The sequence below is a fragment of the Tupaia chinensis genome, unplaced genomic scaffold (genome assembly GCF_000334495.1).
Source record: "Tupaia chinensis unplaced genomic scaffold, TupChi_1.0 Scaffold146687_1, whole genome shotgun sequence".
Taxonomy (NCBI): domain Eukaryota; kingdom Metazoa; phylum Chordata; class Mammalia; order Scandentia; family Tupaiidae; genus Tupaia; species Tupaia belangeri.
The window spans coordinates 4,988,943-5,016,321 of record NW_006206544.1 but is presented as its reverse complement, the minus strand read 5'-3'; the positions used below and the strand labels follow the sequence as shown (position 1 = coordinate 5,016,321).

General features: G+C 40.9%; 1 protein-coding gene across 6 annotated transcripts in view; it reads right to left on the bottom strand.

The window, feature by feature from the left end:
- CDC14A (cell division cycle 14A) overlaps positions 1 to 27,379 on the bottom strand; it is a 198,803-nt gene that overhangs the window by 114,030 nt on the left and 57,394 nt on the right. For all 6 annotated transcript variants that reach the window (XM_006169037.3, XM_006169034.3, XM_006169035.3 and 3 more), the window contains exon 5: positions 1,475 to 1,554. In XM_006169037.3, coding sequence (XP_006169099.1) covers positions 1,475 to 1,554 — 80 coding nt within the window. The remainder of the gene's footprint in view (positions 1 to 1,474; positions 1,555 to 27,379) is intronic.

The following is a 27,379-nucleotide window of genomic DNA, read 5'->3' as shown; positions in this document are numbered from 1 at the left end:
CAGAGAGAGACATAGAGACAGAAAGCGAGAAAGCACCCCCCAGAGGGGATGGTCACGCCGCAATCCCTTCTCCTCCATTCTCCTCTCGGGATCTTGGGCACACACGCACACGTGCCTGGCGTGAGTTCTAAGCCACCAGGTCCGGGACGCGAACCGTGGTCGACTACGTGGGAATCCAGTGACATAGCCATTACGCTAACTGCTGTTTCCCGAAACTTAACAAATCTTAACATAGTTATTAGCTCATAAATTAGGTATTGTGTGCTACAAGTAAACAGTCAAGATATAGAATAATTCAAGGGAAAAAGAACTAATGTCCTAAAAGGAGAAAGTTATTTTATTCTTACTAGCTAGAGGGCGAAGAGCTCTGCAAAATGAAGTAATAAAACTACCATCCCAGGGCCAGTAGGTGCCATGGTGGTTAGGGTGCTGGACTCCTACATAACTAACTGCAGTTCGAGTCCTGGACTTGGCTATTTGCTTTCTCACTTTCTCTGTTTTTGTCTCTCTCTTTCTCTCTCTCTCCTAAGTATAAGTGCCCTATAGCAAATTAAAAATAATAATAATACATAAAATTAAAATAAATAATTGTTTAAAAAAAATAAAAAACGTACCATCTCATTTCACTCCATCTAACATCTTGGTCCCATAGCAGCAAGAAGAAATGAATCAAATATGGTGATGCTCAGCCTGTTAGTTGTGTCATGAGTAAAAGGGCCTTTGTCTCAGGAAAAAACAAAAACACCATAATTGGGCCAGCCAGTGGTGTGGTGCTTAAAGGTGCTGGATGACCACATAACTGACCCAGGCCTAGCTTTCTCAATTTCCTTCTCTCTCTCCTCTCTCTCTCTCTCCCCTCAATTAAAATAATGATTATGATGAATAAAATTATTTATTTTTTAAATAACACCATAGTCAGGCCTGCAGGTGGCATGGAGATTAAGGTGCTAGATCCACAGCGTCAACTGAACATTCAAGTCTCAGACCAGAGGTTGAGAATCCTGCCAGGTGCATGTACATGCGTGCCCAAAATCATTAGAGGACACTGAAGAAGGGATTACAGCATGGCTATGTTCTCTTGGGGGGGGGGTGATTTCCCATCCCCCTCTCTATCTCTCTGGCCAGTGCACACACCGTACAGTAAAAACTAAACAAACGAACAAAAAAAGAAAAAGAAAAACCACAATCTGAGCCGCTGTGCAGCAATGATAAAATACTCTGAGATGTCCAAGAAAGTCCTGAGTCCACATCCCAAGGTCTTGGGTGCACCAGGCGTGTCTGTGATAGAGATTGGCTGGGGATGAATCACAATTTCGAGACCATTGAGAGTGCCTGCCTCTCTTCTCTTGCTTTCTCTCTTGAGTAAATTAACTTGATATAAAGAAGAAAAGAAAAAGCCCACCATAATCCAACACAGAAATAGCGAGCTCACTAGCCAAGTGCTATACAGGCCAAGTCTCACCAACAGTTATACCTGAACGGAATATACGGGGGGTTTGAGCCAGATAGGAGTGCTCTGTAGGCTTCTTCTGGTGTCTTCTTTAAATAGATTACCTAAGACAGATAAATAGCAAAATTTAGAACACCACCAAAGAATGACACGAAACTAAGTTAATTACTCACCACACCTGCATTTTGCTTTTTCCGCTTTGAGAACCAACTGTCCTGGTGATAATGTTGATCTTTAAACAACAACTGAGTTGCCAAAATGTCCTTTTCAGCTTAAAGCTGAGCAGCAGCCTTTGGCTTGAGGATGGCTGAGAGCTTGGAGATGGAAGGCAGCTCCATGAAGAGGCCGTCTAGGGCAGTTTACAAGGGCACACAGAGCAGACAGAGCGAGTGGCAGGGGCAACTGCACAGCCGTTGTTACACTGTGCGCTCACTAAAGATCATGGAGTCTTCTCCGTCCTTCAGAGAGTTAATTCAATGTCTGGTAAATTTTTAAAGGCATCTCACAGTAAGCACAGTGCCCATCGGGTGTTCACTAAGGTCTCTCTCTACTGTGAGGAAAGCTGGTGTTGCCTTCTGTATACTCAACAAAATCACAATGAAACGGGGAGAAATGGATGCAGGTCAAGGCAACGGAAAACACTGCCTTGGCTTGATACCAGGGATATTTAAATCTCTCTGGTCCTGCAACATAAAGTAGTCTTAAGAAACAAATCAAAAGCTGGGACCAGTAGATGGAGTAATGGCTATGTCGTTGAATTCCCATGTAGTTGACCACAGTTCAAATCCCGGATCTGGTGGCTTAAACTCACACTGTGTGCGTGTGTGCCCAAGATCCCGAGAGGAGAATGGAGGAAAAGGGATTGCAGTGTGGCCATCCCCCCAGGGGGTGATTTCTCACTTTCTGTCTCTGTCTCTCTCTGTCTTTCTGGCAAGCACACGCGCCCTATAGCAAAAACCTCTCAAAAAAAAAAAAAAGGGGCGGGGGGGCCAACAGGTGGCATGGTGGTTGGGGACACTGGACTCCCACATGGCCGACTGCAGTTTGAGTCCGAGACCCGCAGCTTGCTTTCTCACTTTCCCTCTCCCTCTCTCTCTCTCCAGTCAAATTAGAAAATAATAATAATTAATAAAATAAATTATTATTTAAAAAAAGAAAAAAAAATCAAAGGTGCTCTTAAAAATAATAAACAACTTCCTTAATCAACTTCTTGACTATACAATGTATGTTAGGTGCTATATCCCATATTGATAACTCCTCTAGTAGAATTTACATTCTTGTGGAGCAAAGACAATAATTAACAAAAATACATATAGTCTAAGTGCTGAAACGGAAATAAGCGAGGTCCTAGAACAAGAATAGCAAAGGGCTCCTTGAGATAGGGTAGTCAGGGAGGGGTCTAGGGTGACATTTAATGTGAGATCTGGAGGGAAGAGCCAGGCATGAGCCAAGGGAAAGGAGAAAGCGTTTTCCAGGCAGCAGGAACAAAAACAAAGGCAACTGTCCTTGAGGCAGGAACGATCTTGGTGAGTTGGACAGAGAGGAGAAAGGGGTTAAGAAAGCCAGACAGTAGCCAGAATTGTGAAGAACAATACAAGTCACAGGTAGAGTTCGGTTTTACTCCTAATACAATTTAATATTTCAGTTTTGGTGCAAGGGCATTAGTTCTTTCCCTCTACCATTTGAAATGAATATAATTCCTAAAATCCTTTCTACCTAGGACTAATGACATTATTTCCTTAGTGTGTCCCAACGTCAAAACTGTAGATATTTGAGTAACAAGAATGGCTGAGTGAGTCCCTGTTCCTAAAAAAAGGTATACCGAGGCTGGCAGGTAGTATGATAGTGGAGGGTGCTGGACTCCCACCTGGCAGACCATGGTTCAAGTCCCGGACCTGGCAGCTTGCTTTCTTGCTTTCCCTTTCACTCTCTCTCTCTGTTTCTCTCTGGTTAAATTGAAAATTAATAATGATAATAGATGAATAAATAAATCTTAAAAAAAAAAGAGGTGAACCTTATTGTACATATTTCTTAATAATAACTTCAGGGCTTTAAAACAACTCAGTTCTGAATTATCTAAACAAAGAATACAAAAATAAATAGATAAAAAATACACCTAGCTTTTATAACAAAGCCCCATTTTCATTTGGCAGACATGACGGTCTGACATACGCACCAACCGAAGAAAACTGAGTATGAAAAAAGCAGCACTGAAAACTAAATAACCATAGAATCTGCAGATCAGCATGGGAGGCACAGATTCCACAAGTGGAGAAACATGACTAGTTGCAGCTCAAATAGTTACAAAAATTCCCTTAAACTAACCCTAGCTTCAAAGACCATTTTTAGGAACCAGTGTTACAAAAAGGTTTTACTCTACCCTAATGGCTAGGTTATCTAATAGAGCTGGTTAAAAAGTGCCGTGGTTTCTCAAGACTAAAGGTGTGCAGGACTGGAGATTTGACTATGGCTGCAAAAAGGGAAAGCTGCCTGTAGAAGACTTCTGTGTTTGGATTAGATAATTAAAGCTTATACAACCACCGCTGAAAAGCAAGACTACATGCCCCACTCAGGAGCAATTACTTTAATTCCCTTTCATTTGGAAGCAGTCATTCTGCAGGAGGGAGGCACCAGCCCACATGAAATACTTCTTTAGACTGGCTACCCCACAGGGCTTTGTTCCTCATCTTACCTGCGTGACTTAGCACACATGAACCACATTCTCACACTGTAAGATGAGAACCTTTGTTTTTATTTTTATCCTAGTGCTAAATTTTTAATAAATGCAAAGTGAAACCCAAGGGAGACCATCTAAATTCCAGGAAGACTCCCTGGGATTCTTTTTACACGTTGACCTTTTACAACCTGAACGTAAGTACTTGGGGGAGTGAGAAATGTTCCCCTGATAACTGAGCCATTACCGAATGGATGCGTGCTGGGGCACTGCAACTCCACTCTTCCAGGAGAAAATATGCCATCTATTCCTATGCCTGTTCTTCCCAGCTATGTCTCCATATTAAAGAGAGAGAGAGACAGTAAAGGAACAGACGGGGCCATATTAAAGCTCAGGAGTGAAGTAACATTTATTAAGCCTTGCAGTTAAGGAAGCTAAAGCTCAGAACAGTAAGAAACTTTCCAAATTCACATCGCTCTATTGTGCAAGAAGTATTCCAAAGCTGGGATTCCAAAGCCCACAATAATCCCACCACATCTACTTGATAATATTAAACCCACCTGGAAGCAACCTGGAGAAAAGGTTCTGACTCTTTAAAGTCCTGAATGCCATTACACTTAACTAAAACTTAGATGATTCTGGGGCCAGCAGATGGCATGCTGGTTAAAGCACTGGACTCCCACATGGTCGACCACAGTTCGAGTCCCAGACCTGTCAGCTTGCTTTCTCTCATTCCCCCTCTCTTCCTTTCTCTCTCCCTCTCTCTCTTTCTGTCTCTCTCTGGTAAGTGCACATGCCTATAGCAAATTAAATAATAATAATAAATAAAATTAAAATGTCTTTTTAAAAATGTGCTTAAAAATTATTTTTTAAAAATTAGATGACTTCAGGACCAGCAGTTAGCGTAATGGCTATGTCGCTGGACTCCCACATAGTCAACTGCAGTTCGCGTCCCAGACCCGGTAGCTTAAGCTCCCACCGGGCGCATGTTCGTGTGTGCCCAAGATCCCGAGAGGAGAATGGAGGAGAAGGGACTGTGGCGTGGCCAACCCCCCTAGGGGGTGATTTCTCACTTTCTGTCTCTCTGTCTATCTGGCGAGCACACGCGCCCTATAGCAAATACCTCTCAAAAAAAAAAAAAATTAGATGACTTCAAACTGTTAATAGTAGTTGCCTTTAGGAATAGAGCTGGGGTAAGAAATAGAGAGGGATAGGAGAACTTTCTTTGATTTCTGGTATTTTGTACAAATTTGTTTTCCTAAATTTATTGTTATTCATGATAGCACATGCATGCATATGAGAGAGACAGTAACAGAAGCACCTTGACGGGTCTCATCATGCTAGCAAGACCCTTCCCACAGTCCTGCAGCTCCTCAGGACCTCAGGCAAGTGTACGTGTACCTGGTGTGTTTTCAAGCAGACCTAAAAACCCAAATCTGTGGTCTGCCATGTGGCTTCCAGCTCTGCAGTTCAGTTTGCTACCAATTGCTCCAGCAGGCTTGGCCACAATTTCTTCTTCAAAAAGAAGAATCATAGCTATAAAATTTAATGTGTACTCCTAAAAATAAAATCAAAGAGTCAGTATTCTAACATACATTATCAATAACTATGAATTTTTACTGAACGATTCAATAAAACAAAACTACAGGCAGCATAATTTATATTGCTTACCAATAAGCCAATATTTCCTAAATTTCAATTAATTATGCATTAATATTCCCAATTTCTATCACATGTACCACTAGGTACTACTGTATCTCTTTAAATAGACATACTCTTTTCATTTAAGTTGTTCAATGTAAAGTGTTTATAACATTGCTATACATTGAAAACCTGCCACTGAGTCTACACACAAATTAATACTAGAATACATTAACTCTCACAGTGTAAAATCCTGTGTACACCACACACTGAGAAACAACAAATAACAAGTTTGTACTAATTTTATGGAATAACACCAGATCAACATAGGAAGTTAAATAAAATCCTCTTAGAATTTATCTGCAAATATTTTTAAATCTTTTTTTTCTTTAACTAAATCCTATAGTCATTAAATCCTTAAAGCCTGTCAGAAAATAATACACGTGAATTTCAGAAGCATTTAGGAATTTACAACTATATTTCTCTACTCAGATAAATTCAATCTCTCTGATATACAAGGGAAGGTTTTTAAACCAACAAATGGCTTAATATAGAAGTCCAAACCAGACTTTGGGTCATGAATTTGCTAATAGTCTTCCCTAGAACATTCCTCTCAAATCTAACTATGTTCTTAGCTTTGTTTTTAGGTACTGCTATTTACCCCAAAGAGCTTTAAAACAGAATCACACACACGCACTAAACATATTTTAAAATGAAACCCATGCCCCTGTTACATTTATATTCTGTGATTTGGAAAGTAAAAATATTTTCAAGGATTCATTTTGGCCATGGGGGAGAGTATTCTTTAATTTTGGCAGCTAATTTCCTGGTATTTGTTTTATATTTATTCTTTTAAAAAAGAGGAAACAAATGCTGAGAATAGCTGATCCCAATTAGGTACTGTCACTGAAATACAGACAATAGCTTTGAAACCAGCATTCCATCCGTTTCTGAGTCAATTAAATTTCTTTAAAATAGAAGTTTCCAGAAAACAGATTTTATGTCTAAAAGCACTAAGATTTTCCAAATATGGAAGACTTCTCCCAAAAGGGGAGACTTCCTTTCGAAGTTTCAGACATCTAGGTGTGGCATGCACAAACTACTAAATGGGGACATTCCAAAGATGGCACTACGATACGTGCTTTGGGCTCTAGCCTAGTCATTAACAGCAGTGCCTGTGCCCTTTCCCCAGGACCATGTCATTTTAAATTATCACTTGTGCAAGATAGCAATTGAGGACGGGAGTGGGCAGATGTAGAAAGCGTGTCTTCTCCTGGCGAGGCGAACCAGTACAGAGCACCCACTTCGTTTGAAACCAGGGCTCCCTAATTGGCTTCTTCCAACACCTCCCTTTTCCACTGGTTCCTCCCAATAGGCCAGACTCAAAATCTCAAAAGGCATCTTTCACTCTGTCCTCTCCTTCACTGTGCTGCCCTCACCAAATGAATACCCAGATGGGCTCTCTCTCCATGGCCTCTTTTAACTATGGGATGAGGCATGAGACTCAGAAACACATCATTTGGGGAGAGGAGAGAATTCAAATATCTTTTCAAATTTTATTTTTAAAAAAATGGGGTCAGCAGGCAGCACAGTGGCTAAAGCGCTGGACTCCTTGGACCCAGTGGCTTGAAACACACCGGGTACATGTGTGTGTACCCAAAATCCCTAGAGCAGAATAGAAAAGGGATTGTGGTGTGGCCATCCACCCTGGAGGGTGATTTACCATTTCCTGTCTGTCTCTGTCTCTCCAGCGAGCACACATGCTCTATAGAAAAATCTCTAAAAATAATCAAAATAAAACAAAGACATCATAAGGGTCCCTTCAGTGACACTGAGAGAGAGAGGGGCCTGAATGAAGTTACATTAACTCCCAGGGAATCGACACTTGACAATCATCATCACTTTATTTCAAATCTTTATCACCACTCTCTATGGTAACCACCATTTCTCTCAACCTCTACCTCATGCCTACTCTAACATTTCTAGAACAGGGCTTTAAGAGTCTCAATCTTGGTCAAAAAGCCCAGCCCAGACTGCCAATCCTTCACCAACTATCATCCTAGCCTCCCTTTGGCAAATCTGTCACTGTTGATATATGCACCCCACCCACTAGCCTGGACTCCTCACCATTCCCTAAGTACACTTGACACTTTCTAGCATCTGAGGCTTTTGTTTTGGTTCCTGGTTTTCGTTTTTGTTTCTGGAATACTCTCCTCACTATCTCTGCCTATTAAAATTCTTCCTATTTATAGACCTACCTCAAATACCACCACCTTTATGATACCTCTCCTCCAGCTCAGAAATCCTTGCCCTTACACCTCACGCTCCAGAATATGCCACTCAGCTAGAAGAGTAGTAATGACCATGATAATGATGATAACAAAAAACAAAAGTTATACAGTATACACTATGTGCCTGATACTTCACATAATTTGGCTTATTAATCCTCAAACCTCCCTGAAGCAGAGCCCAGTACTATCCTCGGTTCTATTATACGTATTTACTACTGGGCACCAGTGGCTGGAGATTACACAGTGAGGGTACAGTGGAGTCAGGAAGTCTGGCTGCCTCACAGACACTCATAACCACTTCCTGATGAGAATTCACAGCTCTTTTGTGAGGATTTTCTCTTCTACTAAAGTAAAAAGCTCCTGAAGTGCAGTAACCAAGTCTCCCATACCTTTATAAGCCTTCCAATACATCCAGCCAGAGAAACATTCAGTCAACACATGTTGAGTGAGTGATAGCTTTCAACTTTTAAGGGACTGAAAGTGCATCCCCCCAGAGGGTTAATGCAGCTTAATTAATAATGAATGAATGAGACCAAAAAAAAAAAAAAAAAAGTATCACTGCAATATTTGTAGTAATGCCCAAGGGAGCTAGTAAAATTAACTTTCGGAGCCTAACTGTAGGAGCGCATCGAACTAGGTTGAGTCAATTTTCCAATGATGTGCTAAAAGAGAAAGTAACAAAGAGACTGATTAAAAAATAAGAGCTCTGGCGAAATGATCTGTACCTGCTTACAGAAAGGATTTAATGAATCAAGGCGGACTCCCTGATCAAGACACTCACTCTGATCACTCCCCCGTGTCTGTTCTAAAGCTATTCCCGGCCACATCCCCATCACCTGATAAAAGGCAGGCTGCAGGAGGTGAGACAGAACACAAGCCACTGGAGGTGCTTGTAATTCAATCAACACGTCTGATTTTCTTAATGCTTACAGTGTGCACAGGAACCTGCACACATACAAAGAAACAGGGAGAGGCTGCCACCTCACTAAGGAGCTTAAAGACATTGCCGGCAGGGGCTTTAAGAACAACTGGGGAATGGTCCATGAAGTGACCAGATTCAACCAATGTCCTTCTGGGACCATGGTTGCATTTAGATGGCTACCTTCTCTTTCCTTGGGATCACAGCTCCTACGGAAGGAAGCCTTCTTTGACAGCCCCATAAGATCAGGTCCTGCCTTATGTTCTCAAAGCTCTCTGTTGCTCTCCTTCAAATTCTCACTCTAGCTTTTATGGTTATTTGACTGAATCTGTCTCTCCAACTAGGCTGTAAGGCGAATAAGACCTCTGTCTCTTCTGTATCTTCAGGACTCAACACTGTGCTTGGCACATAGCACACACTCAAAAATGTTGGACGGTTGCTCCGAGTGAGGAGAAAGAAGGCATTTTATGTGAGACAAAACATGGCATGGACACTGATCATCAACAACCCAGAGAGTGAGGCACCATGGTGCGGCGGTAGTTAGGCACTCTGATACACAGCCAACCTTCTTGGGTTCAAATTTAGGCTCTTTCAGTTACAAAAACCATAACACTAACTCTCGGCTGCTCTTAAGTGTGAAGTGAGGAAAACTGCAACCACCTCACAGGGGTTGTTGCTGGGAAGATGAAATGACTTAATATCATACCGAAGTGCTCAGATTTGTATGTAGCACATAGATCTCCTATAGCAAGGGACTACAAACAGGAGGTAAGTATTAGAACCAAAATAGTTTTTCTCTTCATCACCTATGTCCATGGAAATCTGGATCTACACTGTGATTATGCCTCATACCTAGCCCTAAAACCCGTCTACGCATCCACACACCAAAACGTGAGGTTGTAAATGTCCCTCGTGATTGCTATGTGGCTGTCACAACACGGAGGCCATCGTTCAGTTCAACCCTCTCATTCTCAAGTACAGAGCTTTAATCCTATTCTCAGTCCTGCCTCTTCAAACAGACTCTCTCCAGGTACCTTAGTATCAACAACCAAAAAACAAATGCCATCCCCTCTACTTATCAAGTCCATTGTCAAAATTTCAGAAGATCCCGGAGGTAGCCCTTGTCTCTCCCCCACAAAGTACATGTACACAGAGTTGATGTTACTAGTTTTGTATTCATTTTTTCTTATTTGAACTTCTCACGAACAAAGGAATAAGATTACAAGCTGGGTTTGTTTTTAGGAAAAGAAAGCAATTCCCAGCTACCTGCAAAGAATGAACCACAGAAGTCCACAGAAAGGACGTCTATAAAAACACACTATGAGGCAAGAAACTCTGTAAAGAGCTGAAACATAAAACTTTTCAAGTCTCTTCCTTGCCTCCCAAGACTTGGTTCTCAGACTTCTTAAATGTCAAAGTGCTTAATTCATAAACCACTTTTTCCTGAAGATAGCATTAAGCCTTAATTGTCAGACATGAGCACAAACAAAATGTTTAATTTTATTATGTCTAGCAACATTTTCTTCTAAATCATTTCCTCACATTATATCCAGTGACTGAGAAAACAATATCTGCATTCAATTTCATAATTAAGAAAAAAAAGGGAAAAAGTCATATGTTTCTTAAATACACAAATGATTCTATTTTTGTTCTAATTGCTCTTTCCGTGTTGAACAGTCACTTACAAATTAGATAGGTAAGTCTGATCACGAACTAGAAGTGCAACTGAATATTTAAAACAACTTGCATTCTATTCTGTTTCTTTCAAATCTATTGTGCTACATAGTCTAATTAAAACAATAAAATGAATGTATCTTGCCTTTTACAGTCTCTGGTTGGACATACTGTAAAAGAGAGTAAGCCATTCTTCCTGTTCTTCAAGTCTTCAGTCTATTATAAATCACAGATCCAGGAGGTCAGCAAAGAATAAGACAATGCATCTGCTTAACAACAATGGAGGCAAGGCTAATTACAGAAGGAAAGTAGAATCTGCCATCAATCAGGTCTCTATTTCCATCATTTATTCCTACCCTACAAACTGTTAAATTTCTACCCAACAGGGGGCTGGCCGGTGCTGTGGTGTTTAAGGGCGCTGGATTCCCACATGGCCAACTGTGGTTTGAGTCCCAGACCTGGTGGCTTGCTTTCTTGCTTCCCCTTTCTCTCTCTTTCTGTCTCTCTCTGGTCAAATTAAATAATAATAATAATAATAATAATAAATGGAATTAAATAAATAATTCTTTTTAAAAATTTCTATTCGACGACTGGTATCCTTCTAAGAATAAAGTTTGGAAATAAAGATGCTTTTTGTTTGAGGTGATTATCTCTAAAATATTTTCATGTGACATCTATGTTTTAATTTGAAGTTAGGATTCGGTATATAGTCAACAAATGGGGGACTTTATTCTAGGCATTTGTGAATTACTTTGGAATAGAAATACTCTCTCCTCCCTTCTCAGGAGTATAACTAGAGTGAAACCAGTGGGAACTCCTTGGGCAATTTTGGAGAACTGTGGACAACATTAACCATGTGTTTTCCCATCTAACTGAAAAAGAACTAAAATTGTCATAATCAGTCTGAGAAAAAAAAAAAAAAAAGTCTTTCCAGAACTGACAGCTGCAGCTAAGACAAAGACGCATCTCTCACCAGCATTATTTCAGTGACTTTACGGCCTTTTTGCCTGAGGCGAGCTCATGGCCCAACACAGATATAGTTGAGCTGGTTGTATCACAATGAACTAGCCCAGGCCCTTATGAAGCAAACCAAGAAAACACTAAAGCGATGTTCTCAGTGCACACACGTCTACAGGGGCCGCTAAAGGGGGGAAAGGAGAAAGTGTTTGGTCCGGAGAAAACCGACATCCCCAGTCTTACACAAGCTGAGCACAAGGCCGTTTTGTTACGACACACGGGTAAACGTAGCCCTGTGTATCAGCTATCGCTCAGCATCAGAAGGCAGTCTCTGTGTAAACGCAGCAACAGACTCACTCCAGAATACCACCTGAATAATACATATCCTCACACTGAGTAAGTTCATGTTAAAAACCCCTGGTGCTGAGTTTCACTGCTCACTTCTGGGAATAGGATAAGTTTTATTTCATAAAACATTTCAACTAGAGAAAGAAAAGCAACGAAAGTGTATCCTTTAAAAGATTTTAATTTGCTCAAGCTTAGAAGGCAGAGAACCATACGCTTTTTGATGATGAGATCCACTATAATAGATGATGATCCAATGTTTGAGTCCTTTTAAACATGTTATAAATTAAAGACTTACAAATAAAGTATAGTCCCAAAATGTAATTGTAAAGGTTAATACTTTGAATTCTGGAAATATTTTTCCAAAGATAAAACCTTAAGACTATTAGTTTTCTGCTAATACAAAAAAGATAATATATTCCATATTATCATTAAAATAATATATCTAAAATAAAATGCAGTAGGAAAACATTATTTCAAAAACTAAATTTAAAATAACTAAATCAAAAAAGTGTGTCTGCATTTTAAAGTCTCTTCCCTCAATGCTAATACTAGAGCAAAGGCCAGATTAGAAAAACATGAGGAGTCCAGCTGAGGTGGTACAAGTGGCAGGGCATCACTGCACAAGGCTGGGGCCACGTGGGAGGCCCAGGTTTGGATCCCAGACCAAGGTGGACAGGCCACGCACAGTAGTGCATGCCTGTAATCACGGCTAACTGTAATCCAGAGTACTGCAACACAGCAAGACTGTCAAAAACATACCTATCTTTCTCTCTCTCTCTTCTCTCCTCCCATACTCTGTGTGCATTCCCACCCCCTCATCATTGGGGGTAAAAAAAAGGAGGAAGTCAATGAATGTGTTTATAATGACTCTAAATGACTTTAAAGTGAACCTTGAATTATTTCAAGTGTTTTGATTAGTACTTGTATCTAATTCCACTTCAAAATCTGTAACTTTCCTCAGTATTTGGTGTCTTGATTAGGATTGATTTCAAATCTGAGGCAACTAGAAGGCAGTGGAAAACAGAAAAGGAGAAATTTGTTTTTTGTTTGTTTGTTTGTTTGTTTTGATGTAACTAAAGGGAACCAGTTGAGACGAAAAGTGAACAAGAAAGGTCAAAAACTTCCTGGGCATACCCAGGAGGAAATGTATCCAAACTGACAAGGGTGGAACCCAACAGGAGTGGGTGGCTCCCCATCCACATATGGCAACTTACTACAGCCTAGGAGGAGAGAGCGAGGTGGATCAAATCATCCAATGTCTTCATTTTGGTAACTAGAGCATGTACCTGAGGAACTTTAAATAATTATTACCTTTTTTCTCTTTGTTTTTTTTTTTTTTAATTTTGCTACAGGGTATGTGTGCTCTCCAGAGAAGAGGTGGGAGGTGACGAGGTACTCCGCACTGAGGATGTATTCAATAGATGCCACTATCCCTTCTCACTTATTCTCCTCCCAGGATTTAGGGCACACAAGCACACATACCCTGCATGTTTTTCAAACCACCAGGTCCAGGATTTGAACCACACAATCAGTCACATGGGATCCAGCTGCCATAACCACCAGGCCACTGGCTGACTCAAATTACTGTTTTGTTAGACAGGATCTCACCATGCTATCATCCTTCTGCCTCAAACTCCAAAGTAGCTGGGACCACAGGTATGCACCACCACACCTGGCTCTTTTAGACAGGGTCGGTCTTGCCATGCTGCCCTTCCTAGCCATGAGCTCACTATCCTCCTATCTCGGCCTCTTGAGTCACTGAGACCACAGGCACACGCTGTCATGCCCAGTCTTTATTTAGGGTGGGCCAGGAATCGAGCCCAGGCCACCCGTGTCGCCTCTGTCTCCTGAGTAGCAACATCAACCACTGCACACAAGTGCGGCCAGGCCAGTCTTTGTTTCCACCCAAAACTTAGTAAGTTTGTAGATGAGATACTATCTAAACTGCTCAGATAGATGCCACGCAGCATGTGTACTAAATCTCAAGTCTAAAATTCTCATCGTAACTTGGAAGCTACTGTTCTTTGAACTGACTCAAGACCAAAAAACCAACAATGAACACAAACAAGGAACCGGTTGTTCTCTTTCAGTATTTGCCAAGAGTTGTTGCTTAGAGAAACCAGCAGAAACAAGGGCTTTGCCCACCAGTCAGGTGTTTGCAGAAAGGATTCAGTAGCAAGGTTTCTGTGCACGAGCCTGAACTGTTCAAACATATGCCACATGACAGGACTGCCCTTCAAGAAGGTAACAGAATTAGTCATTCTTAAATGTGCAGTTATCTAATTTTTTGTTTTTGTTGTTTTAAGTTTGCCATAGGGTGCACATACTGGCTAGAGAAAGAAAGAGAGAAGGAAAGTGAGAAGTCAGGAAGTCACCCCTGAGAGGGGATGGCCACACTGTAATCCCCTCTCCTCCATTCTCCTCTCAGGATATTGGGCATGCACGTGCACCCAACTGGATTCTGAAGCTGCCAGGTCTGGGACTCAGACTGTCGTCAGCCATGTGGGAGTCCAGCTCCTTGACCACCATGCTGGCTGCTGGCCCCGTGTGCAGATTTTTTTTTAAGTAACCATGTTCCCTAAATAATTTAGCTTACTGATTTCTACAAACAGTAGAACTGAAAACAAATGAGGGAAACTCCAACTTCAATAAAAAATAACTTAAAACCCAACCAACAGATCTATTATATACATAGATCTACTGCATACATATTACATACATACAAAATACAGGAAGTCCATCCACCCTCCTGCAGCTATTGAGAATTTCTCTCCCCTTCTGGTCCACTACTGTAGGTAGACCTCACCTTTCACCCCTTGCTAGCAATTCTTCACCCGCATCTTTTTTCATTTTTTCTTTTTAAGGTTTCTGCCATAGGGCATGTGCACTTGCTGGAGTCACACAGAGACAGTAAGAGGAGAAGTGAGAAATCATCCCCCCAGGGCGGATGGCCACACCACAATCCCTTTTCCTCCATTCTTCTCAGGATTTAGGGCATGCACGCACATACACCTAGCATTATTTTCAAGCCACCAGGTCTGGGACTCAAACTGTGGCTGACCTTGTAGGAGCCCAGCACCTTATGCACTATGCCACATGCTTTAATGCCCCTTTAATCAGTGGGAAGACTTGCATCACAGGTCTACTAATAGTAAGGAAAATGAGAAAGGAGATGGAGAAAGGGAAAAATCATAAGCAGATAATTCTTCATATTCCACACAGAGGTAATCCATTTCTTCATTCAGCAAAGAATTACTGGTACTAGGTGCCAAGGATACTATCAAAAGCTAGGCAAATATGTTCCTGACCTTATGGACCATCCCGTGTATGAAATTTCAGAGTCCAAACCACAGGGCCCAACTTTAAGTTCTCCTCAAAAACCTTTAAAGATGTTTTTAAGATGTAGATATCCTGGGGACCAGCAGATGGCATAATGGTTACGTTACTGGACTCCCGAATGGCCCATCATGGTTCGAGTCCTGGACTCAGTGGCTTGAAACTCACGCCAAGTGCATGTGCGTGCATGCCTCATATCCCAAGAGGAGAATGGAGGAGAAGGGATTGTGGCGTGGTCATTCCCCCAGGGGGTGATTTTCCCTTTCTGTCTCTCTTTCTCTGTCTCTCTAGCGAGCACACAAGCCATATCACAAAAATCTCTGTTAAAAAAATAATAAATGTAGATATCCTGACCTGTCCTCTCTGAGATTATTCTTCATCAAAAGTAAGGTCATAGCTATAGGTTTTTCTATATAGAATTATGGTGGAGGACCACTGCCGTGTTATCCCTACATAAATCAGAAGGTGAAATACCAGAATCACATCACAGAACTCCATATAAAATGTATGCCCTTAGCTGTAAGAGATGCTCTGGACGAAATTCCAAGAGTACATCAAAAGGCTTTGCCAATGTCCTTCACAACCCATGTGAAGATTCCACCTCTTGGCTCACATGTCTCCTTGTAGTTACCAAGTTATGTTTTAGGGGTATGAAAGTGAGGACAGGGCCAGTGGCAGTGGCACAGCAGTAACAAATGCTCCGAGGTGCTAGAGCCATATGGGAAAGTCTCAGTTTGGGGCACCCTAAGGTCCCCTAATGAATACCTGGTACTCTGCACATGTGCCTGGGATCCTGGTTGGCTGAGGCTGGGGGGTGGCTGGGGGTGGATGGAGGCATGAAGATCCTGGTGAGTGTGTGTGTGTGTGTGTGTGTGTGTGTGTGTGTCTTGCTCTCATGGGATAAAAAAACTTTTTTTAAAAAATTGAGGATGACAGAAAGGCACACAGAAATAAACAGAGCATTATGGCATAGTAGAAAAAGATAAAACTGAATCACCGAGATAACTGCATCTCAGAGACTCTCTATGGGAATTCTTAAAGTGAATATTTTTGTGAAATTTTCTATGGGGTGGGGGCGTGCTTGCCAGAGACGAGAAAGAGACAGACAGAAGAGGAAAGGAACGTGAGAAAGCATCCCCCAGAGAGGAATGGCCATGCTACAATCCCCTCTCCTCCATTCTCCTCTTGGGATTTTGGGCACCCCTGCACACACACCCAGCATGTTTTTTAAGCCACCAGGTCCAGGACTCAAACCATGCAGTTAGCCGTGTGGGATCCAGCTACCTGAACATCATACAACCGGCTGGCCCAAAATTTTACAAGTTTTTTTAAGAGCAAATCAGGGAGCCAGCCAGAGGCATGGTAGTTAAGGTGCTGGACTTCCCCATGGACAAGCATAGTTCTAGTCCCAAACCTGGGGGCTTGAAAATCGCACCAGGCGTTCGTGTGTACATGGCCAAATTCCCAGAAGGAGAATAGAGGAGAAGGGATTGTGGCATGGCCATCCCCTTGGGAGGTGATTTCTTACTTTCCCTCTCACTGACTCTCTCTGTTGCTCTCTGACAAGCACATGTGCTACATGGCAAAAAGCTTGGGAAGGGGAAAATAAAAGAGCAAATCAGATTATTTCAACACTCTGACAGCTTCCCATGTCATGGAGAATAAAATTCAAACTTGCTCTGGCAAAGACCTCCAATCCATTACCTCCATTAGTCTCTTCAGCTTCTGTGCCTCTGCCACATCGGCTTTGTCTTGGTTCCTCAGTCATTCCAAGTTCATTCCCACCCTGAGGCCTTAGCACATACCATTTATTCTCTCCGCCTACAATCTTCTTCCTCTTTACCAACTTAACTGGCACCATGACATGAGGGCTTCTCTGAACTTCCAGTCTCAAGTAGTTACCTGGTCACCAGCACATCTCCACCTAGACATTAGCTCTTTTTGTTTCCTACAGCAAAATTGCAAGTCATGGGACCAGCAGTTAGCGTAATGGCTATGTCGCTGGACTCCCATGTAGTCAACCACGGTTCAAGTCCCAGACCCAGTGGCTTAAACTCATGCTGGGCGCGCGTGCGTGTGTGTCCAAGATCCCGAGAGGAGAATGGAGGAGAAGGGATTGCAGTGTGACCATCCCCCCTGGGGGGTGATTTCTCACTTTCTATCTCTCCGTCTCCCTCTGTCTTTCTGGCGAGCGCACGCGCCTTATAGCAAAAAACAAAGAAAAAAAAAAAAAAGAAAACCTCTCCAAAAAAAAAAAATAGCGGGTCGTCAGAAAAGTCATGATTTTTCTACGCAAAAACGTGTCATGACTTTTCTGATGACGCACTATAAGCTCTATGAAGACAGGGACTCTCTCTCTTGTCCTGGAGCCCAGAAGAGTATCTGGCACAGGAGCTCAGTACTTATTTGTTCAATGAAAGAATGTAAAAATGAAAAAAACAGGAGTGAGGGGAAGACTATTAGTTCCCAGTCAGGTGGGTAATTTTCATTAAATGGGGAGGGCTACCGCAGCACGACGACTCTCTGCTTTCCTCTTTTGACTAAGCTACTAGGAAACTCATTAAGAAGTTTTGAGCTTGAGTAAGTCAAAGCCAGTTTCTGTTATCAGCAACCCAAAAACGCCAATTACTACAATATTGCTATCCACATTGTAGCCAGTTAAGAAACAAGGAGGAAGAGGGAGGGGAAACAAAAAAAGTTATAGAAGGGGTCAAAACAAAAGGCGGCAAAAGAGGCGGAAGACGCAAAGGAAAAATCAAGAACAGAGAGGGAGAGGTACACCGCGCTACAAGGAGTGGTAGGTGAGAAGAGAGGTGACTGTTACTTCACCCAGCGCGAGTACCGGGACTACGAGTGTCCACGTAATCTGGCGCCTGCTAAGGTAAGGAAAGGAAGACTGGAATACTGGCCACATAAGAAGCCCCTGTCACTCCCAGAGCTGCCTCTAGTGACGACTTAACGTCTCTAGATCCCCTTGCACTGTGAGGACGAGGCAGGGAGAGAGCCTCTCCAGGGTAAGCGTGTTTGTTTAACTGTACAGAATCATAGTTCCCCTAATGCGGCTGCTAGAGGGGAAATGGTTTTCTGGATTGCAGAGTCGACAGCATCAAGGTGGAGACCCTCCCATCTCTCCCTGAACCTTTTGTACTTAACCTGGGGACTGAGTCAGCCAGTGTTGCTTATTTTGAAAGGTAAAAAATAAAAGAGTTAATGGGAGAGAATCCTGCAGTAAAACTCAAAAATTTTAATGATAACAGATAGATCTGAATCAACAAATCTGATTTCCTTCCCCATGAATTCAGAAGTTAACTATTTTCAGCAGTTGGTACACATTTATTAAATCTAGTACTTAATATGTTCTTTCAAAACTATGTTTTAATCATTGCACAGCCCAATGACAGGATATCCTAGAAGCTTAGGGTTTGTTGGTTTTGCTTCGGTTTGGTTTTTGTTTGTTTGTTTGTTTTAAATTCATGCATCTGACCTGGAGACAGGAAAACAAAATTATTTTAAAAAGTGTGTTAAAACGTCAAACCCATTTTGTCACTATTTCCATTATATTTCACAGATATGACTCCAGGAAAATAAGGAAAATTTAAATTTTAGCTTTGAATAAAATATGTAGCTTGCTGCCAAAAATGCTCAGAGAATGTTTTCAAAAATTCAGACTTTTCTGAAGGGAACATAAACACTTGACCACATTCAAGCTAATAGGATTTAAATCTTCCCCAATTCCAAGACAGACAATACCCTGAAATGCTGTTAAGACACTTAGAATTCTTTGTACAAGATGGGTCTCTTGCCACATGTTTTATGAAGCAGTTGATTTAAAACTGAAAACTAGGAGCCAGCAGGCATGGTGTTTGGTGGTTTAAGGCGCTGGACTCCCACATGGCCGACTGCAGTTTGAGTGCCGGAACTGATGGCTTGCTTTCTCACTTTTCCTCTCTCTCTGATAAGCACACATATCCTATGGCAAATTTTAAAATAACAATAACTATAATAGTAAATATAAATAAATAAATAAAACTTTAATTTTAAAAAAACCTGAAACCAGTGCAATTTGGATCTTGGTAGCCAAGGGCAAGGCTCAGAGTAAGAGTAGTACGATAGAGACTCCGAACTTGAGGTCCATCTGCATCCTTTCTTACATGACAAATGACATGGGAAGACTCAACACTGTCGCGATCTCAATTCTTTCCCTTATTCGTTCAAACTGCACAGACAGGCACTGTGTTAGGCACTGCAGATATGAACATGACCAAGAGTTACCCCTTTACTCAAGGAACGCGTTCTAAGGCGGGGGGAGACTACGAAGCAAGTAATTTCAAGGAACTCGCTCTAGTAGATTTTATTATACACAATTAATTGCAAGACAAGGTGAGAAAAGCTATAATCAAGCCACGTTCTGGGTCACGTAGTAAGGAAATGACAAAGTAACAGCTAGGGCGGGGAACGAGGGAAGGAGGGGGAAAATCAGAGAGGAAACCTCAGGAAAGCTTTATTTGAGAAAAGAATTTATGTTTTGTTTTGTTTTGTTTTTAATTAACCAAGAAATTTCCCAAAGCAGGGTTATGAAACTATTCATTTACCTGCTCTCCAAAGAACAGTCAATCTGATCTCTTCAGTATATATATTCACACGGAAAGGCTTGTTTGCAAATTCATTTGAAACATTGAACCACAAAATGTAACTCTCCTATTAAATAATTCTGAGGTACTGCAGCAATTCTAAATAGTTCTTTGAGGCTGAGGTTAACTGTCCCAGCCCCACTACTTACTCTTAGTACCCATGAATTTGCTGCCTAACTACATCCTTGCCTTTAGGGCCTCAGCAATTAAAAGCTTGGATTTCCATAATGAAAATTTGAAGGCTCTGCAAGCATTTGTTATGGGGGGATGGGAAAGATAGGCACCAGGGAAGCAAGACTGGAGCGGAGGAGTGATACGGGATTCATGAAGACGCAGACAAAGCGCTGCTAACACGGGACTCGGTCGTTTACGTAGACACAGTCTAAATTCGTTAGAGTAGCAACCGTGTTTCAAGTACTAAAAATCTTAGAAGTAATTGAACACACAGCAACCTCCACAGGAGTGGCAATTAACTCCTCATTATTTAACATTTCAGAAAGCACATATGGAAAGGGTTTTTAACATAGTAATTCATTTCCATAAGGGGGAAAAGGTCATCATTTTACTACATCAAATAAAAAAATTCTTCAAATAAAATGTATAAAGATTAAAATTAGACAACAACAACAACAACAAAATAACCTCATAAACTTAAGGTTTAAGATTAGAGGGGCCAGCAGATGGCCTGGACCCCACATGGCCAACCGTGGTTCAAGTTCTGGACCTGGTGGCTTGAAAATTATGCAAGGTGCATATGCATTGTGCCCAAGAGCCCGGGAGGAGAATGCAGAAGGGATTGGGGTATGGCAATCCCCCGTAGGGGGTGATCCCACACTTTCCCTCTGTCTTTGTCCGATGCGCACGCACCCTAAGGCAAAAAACCTTTAAAAAAAATAAATAAATAAGATGGTACAAGGTAAAGAGGGCATTACCTAATTTAGCAGCACAATCTCAGAAACTAAACTCCAAGAGGCACCAACACACAGTAAGGCAGGCTCAGAACCCCAGTCCTGACCCAAATGCAGTCTTTCCTCATTCGAGGTTGTCTCTAACTGAATAAATGCACATTCTGGCTGCTGAGAGGAAGAGAGGCTTATAAGAGGACTTGGAGAGTAAAGTAACAGGGCATGAAATTATTCTAATGATAGCAAGATAAAAGTTGCATAGGAGCCAGTAGGTGGTGTGGTGGTTAAGGCGTTGGACTTCTCACGTGGCTGACCAAAGTTCAAGTCTCGGACCTGGTGGCTTGTTTTCTCCTTTCCCTATTCTCTCTCTCTCTGTCTCTGGTCAAATTTAAAAATAATAATAACGAGTAAAATTAAATAAATAAATAAGTATTTTTTTTAAAAAAGGAAAGAAAGAAAGGGAGGAAGAAAGGGAGGAAGGAAGGAAGGAAAATCATATAGTTTTAGGGCTTAAAACAAACTCAGCTTTTCCTAAGAATCAAGTTCAACTGAGTAAAAACACTTGAAACCAGAGACACATCTTGATATTTAAAGATAGGAGCCTCTCGGAAGTTCAGAATACTCACAGTGTTCCTTAAACTGTTCATGTTAATTGTAAGTTAACCTAGACGGGCCAAACCACCACTTAACTTTCAGTGCCAAAATCAATGTCCTAAAATAAAATAACTAATAAAATACCTGTTGTATGTACTCAGATTTAGGTAGATTCTCCAGTGGGTGTGTTTTTCAAACTACAGATCACAATCCATTAGTGAATAGCAAAACCAATTTAATGAGTGCAGACAATGCCATGAACCTTTAGCTGCCATTTATATATGTGGATGGTATGTGTATATGAGTATTCACTAAGCTGCAGAGTGCAATGTGTTTCTTCTTGTAGGCTCAAGTGAAAAAAGCTTAAAAAACCATGCTGAGATACCAGCCTAACCTACTTCATGTGTGCCTTGGTCCTCTGATTCCCATCCCTCCTTAGACCTACCCTAAGACATCCATGCACATCACCAAAGCAAACTTGAGAAGCACCAGTGCATCTGGTTGGTACACCAGGTATTTGACTCCAGCCAGAATCGAAGCATGACTGGTGTATCTGAAACACATGACACTGTTTTCTAAGTGGAAAAGTCTACCCTTCCACACTACCTGCTGTTTTCAGTCTTCGGCACACTGTGATGGTCTGGATGCTGTGTATCATTCCAAGACTTGAACTGCTCAGGTACACACTATGACTAGATAACATTTCCAATGGGCAATTTAGGGATTTGGGTTTCAGTCCTTCTTGTCACTAGCCAGGTTTAACCTTAGACAAGTGTTGGACCTTTCTGGACTGCTGCAGGGTTCTTTCAAATGAGTTTGCTGTAGAGATACTTCTACTGGGTTTCAGTCCTGCAAAACTGGGTCTATTTTTTTTTTTAATTAACATGTTTATTTTTAAGCTAAGAGAAAATACTAAACACAATCAAATGCATTAAATATCACATTATACCATGATGCAATCACCAGGCACCCCCAACACCTCGTTTTGCACAAAGTTTGGAAGAATTATCTCCAATTTCTACACATATTCTAGTAAACATCTCGGCCGGCAGGTGGCGTGGTGGATAACAGCACTGGATTCCCACATGGCCAACCATGGTTCGAGTCCCGGACCGGGTGGCTTGCTTTCTCGCTTCCTCTCTCTCTTTCACTCTGTCCCTCTCTGATCAAATGAAAATAAATAAAGAAATAACGTTAAATCTAGTAAACATCTCATTGACTAGGATGCCTGTAGCTCTGCACTGGAGATACGTCTAAATGGGAGCCTCCTCTGTCTTGGTAAATACCAAGTATCAGTCTTCACTCCGGTAAATGCCAAAGGAAGCCTAGGTAGGCATGTGCTCACAAAACATTTCAAGTCACATTCTGATCAATTATAATGTCTTCAAGGCTTGGGTACTTCTTTTCTGAATGTTTTCCATAATAAATGCATGCAGTTGAAATTTTTATTTTCTAATTTTGCTACAAGGCATGTGCACTCACTGGAGAGGCAGAGAGAAAAAGAGGGAAAATGAGAAAGCACCTCTCCCAGGGGGATGGCCACACTGCAATCCATTCTCTTTTGGGATTTTGGGCACACACGCACATGCACTCAGTGTTTCTCAGGCTCCCAGGTCCAGCACTCGAACAGCAAGTCAGCAATATGGGATCCAGCTACCTCAACCACCATACCACTGGCTGGCCCACAGGTGAAATTTTTATAGCTTCAACTCAGATTAAATATTTTTAGTATTTCTCTTTTAAGTATTTAATTTCCTTGTGCTGAAAAATTATCCTGAGGTTGCAAAGAAGGCTATTTTTTAAATTATTAACATTTGTTAGCAACTACTAATATGTATAAATAAGGATCTTTGCCTATAGAGAAAAAAACAAATAACACTGGAGCTAAAATTAGACTAAAATCATAACACTAATCTCAAATATATGTATATACTAAAAGGGGGGGCCATGGTGGTTAAGATGCTGAACTTCCACATGGCCAACCACTGTTCGAGTCCCAGACCTAGCAGCTTGCTTTCTCTCTCTCTCTCTCTCTTCAATAATAATAAATAAAATTAAATAATTCTTTTTTTAAAAAAAGGTTCATTTTAGCTCTATATCAAATACCTTGTTTCATTCAGTAAGTTTTAAAAAGTAACAGTTCGGGGCCAGCAGGTGACATGGTGGCTAGGGTACTAGACCCCCATATGGCTAACCATGGTTTGCTTTCTCACGTTCCTTCTCACTTTCCCTCTCTCTTCCCTCTCTCTCTCTGTGGCCAAATTAAAGAAAAATAATAATAAATAAAATGAAATAAATAATTCTTTTAAAAAATTAAGTATTGGTTCAAAGAGAGATTCATGCATTTATTTTTACAATTAACACTGACTTTGTAATTTAAGTATTCAGCTTTTAAATGACTCCATTTGAAAATTCTGAAAAAAATGTGAGGGATAACTAAGATGTATTTATCAAATAAACAGTCATTCTTTCTGGGGTCAGCAGGTGGAGTGGTGGTTGGGGTGCTGGACTCCCACATGGCCGACCACAGTTCAAGTTCTGGATCTGGAAGCTTGACACTCACTCTGGGCACATATGTGTGTGTTCCCAAAATCCAAGGAAAATGGAGGAGAAGGGACTGCAGTGTGGTCATCTGCCCTGGATGATGACTTCTTACTTTTCCGGTCACTGTCTCTCTCTGTCTTTCTGGCAAGTGCACCGCGAAATGAATAAAAAGAATGAAAGAGGGGGGGGGGGGGGAGGGGCGTTTATTTATTGAGTATTTAGGAGTGTCAGACATTGTTTTGAATGCAGGACCTATTGTGGGGACTAAGACAACTCCTTCCCCTAATGGAGAGATAATTAAAAAGTAAATAAATAATTTCAGGCAGTAAAAGAACACATTCCCTAATTTGGTACCTAAACGAAACAACAGAAGACAAGAGCTTTCTCACATAGAAAATATATGTCATTCTGAGGCTACTAAGATTCAGAAATGTGAGTAAATTACTGTAAGCATGCACAGTATAGTGGTACTTAATATATAGACTAAATACTCTGTGTGTGTGTGTGTGTGTGTGTGTGTGTGCACGCGTGCACACGCGTAGCTGTGATGTGCATATAAATTTGAGAGCATACTTATAGCACAATGGACGCTAGTTACCAGGATGCCAAAAGGAGAAAAGAAAAAAAAATGCTGAAAATATATATTCAGTTTAATTTGAGAAACAAACCTTCAACAAAGGAAAAGTAACTCATTTTCCTGGCCCACAGCTGAACAAAATGCACAAGGAGAGTTGAGTGAAGATACTACTAAGACTAACAGAACTCCCAATCGCAAAGTCTGAAATCGAAGATGCTGGATGATTTTAGGGAAGCCTGATCGGCTTCAAAGCCACTAAAAATATAAGCCTACGAAGATAAAAGACCATCTGGCCCAGTGACAGGCAATATCACAAAAGCGTCTTGCCTATCAAACTCTAAAAGGAAGGAACTGCCAACAGGAAATGGACCTGCCCCAGCCATGGGCCACCCCTCCCTTCCTTTTCATAAAGTCCCATAGCAGAAGCAAACGCTACCTGTTACGTTTACCAAGAAGCCACTGAAAGGGATGACAGAACACGAGAAGCCGTACCCGTTACATTACTGATATAATAAATTCAGTCAGGAGCCACTTCACGATAGGATATGTTCTGAGAAACACAGTATTGGGCGATTTTGTGGTTGTGTGAACATCAGAGCACGCTTAGACAAACATAGATGACAGTGCCTACGACACACCAAGGCCATACAGCACAGCCTACCATAATCGTTCAGGGTCCCCATGGGACTTGCAGTCCATTGCTGACCAGAACGTCACAATGTGGTGCTTGACTATAGTTAAATATCTTTATTATTTCAGAACCAAGATTTTTCTTGAAAAATTTTACCTATTTTCAAATGACATTTGTTTAATTTATAGTTTTTTAATAACAACTTAGAGTGGTTCTGAAGTCACAGTTTACAGATGAATTACGAGAGAATTAAGAAAACGTACATGCTTAGTAAGAAAAACAAAAACAAGGAACCACCAGGTAGCATAATGGTTACATCACTGGACTTGACCGCAGTTCGAGTCCTGGACCTGGTGGCTTAAACTCACACCAGGCGCATGTGCGTGCATGTCCCAGATCCCAAGATGAGAATGCAGCATGGCTACCCCTCTAGGGGTGTTTTCTCACTGTCTGTCTCTCTGTCTCTCTCTGACAAGCACACGCACCCTATGGCAAAAATCTCTTAAAAAAAAAAAATTCAAGTTTGTTAGCCTGGTATATCAATGTCCAATGCTTTAGAAAACACACACTCTAATCATTTTTAAATAATACTGTTCTCAGTATAGTCTCCTGTGTATTCAGCAGACAGTTTATTGCTGCCTAATCAACAGGTTGGCAGTGCCAGTTAGTCATCTTTGTATTCAGTCACACAGAGGAACTTCTTAATACGTATTTTGATGAGTAACAAGACTATAGACTTCCTAATTTTTTACAGAACCTTGAACTGATGGGCATGATTTCTAATGTTCTGTATCTATTGATACAAAATAGACATAGAGAAATGACTTCCTTTTTTAAAGGAAAGAGATTGATAACCACTCCTCTACTTTGAAATGGTCCAAAAACAGGAAACAAATTTTCAAACAGATTATTCAAAAAGGTAATAAACAGAAAAACAAAACTATAAAAAATATGATCAAAGAACAGATTAGTAAAACAATGAGGTAGGTTTTCCACCAATTAAATTTTTTTTAAAGAATTACTATATTTAATTTTATTATTTACCATCATTTTTTTTCTTTTTTTTTCTTCTTCTTTTCTTTCTTTTTTTTTTTTTTTTTAACCGGAGAGGTTCAGAAAGAGGGAAAGGGAGAAAGCAAGCTGCCAGGTCTGGGACTTAAACCACGGTCAGCCATGTTGGAGTTGGAGTCCACCACCTTAACCACTACTCCACCTGCTGGCCCCCCCACCAATTAAATTTCTCAATTTACCATTTTTATATCTAGTATGCAAAGGTGAATGAAACAAAAGATTTCACAAAATACCACATAATATCAAACTGTCTTAAATATAGTGATGCATTCCAAGAACCTTAAATATATTGATTTTTTTTTTAATGTACTAATCTCACTTCTGGCACTCTGAAGATGAAAATCCATGAAAAGAAACATTTATAGGCAGAAGAAGCCACGGGCCTTCAGGAGAAGGTTCCACATGGCTACAGTGAACTAGATTTTTCAGGGAATGAAGATTTTCTACTAATAATTCAGCCTCCAACAAACGAGCTAGCGCGATCACAATAGAACAGCAAAGAGATTCTAGATCACCTCTGCCTGCTTGCTCCTGAACATTAAGGCTGAACTTCAAGAATTTGAAAGAAACACATCATCCATCAGATGACAAGAAATCACCGCTGGATCACGAGAAATATGGGAAAACAAGAAAATACCTCTTCTCCAAGGGAAAAGAGTAATTCTTCTTCATCCACAAGCAGTTCGGTGAAAATCATGGAAATGTCTGAAAGGAATTCAGATCATTCATAATGTCTAAGCTAACAGAGATGAAAGAGAAGAGAGATAATGAACTGCTAAAGAGAAAGGAAAAAGTTGATGAGTTGCAGGAGATGAGGAAATTCTTGCAAGATCTAAAAGAGGAATTACACACTTTACAAAAGACTCAAACGGAACTGCTAGAGATGAAGTCTATAATACAAGAAGTAAAAATCTCCCTTGAAAGTATTAAAAGCAGACTAGATCATTCAGAAAATAGAATCTCAGATGTAGAGGAGAAAATGGCTGGCCTAGAAAAATCCACCATGAAGACTGAGAAAATTTGAGAATAATATGCGAGAAGTACTAGATACCATCAAACGTCCAAATATCCAAATAACTGGCATTCCAGAAGGTGAGGAGACCCATAAGGGCATTGATAATCTATTCCATGAAATC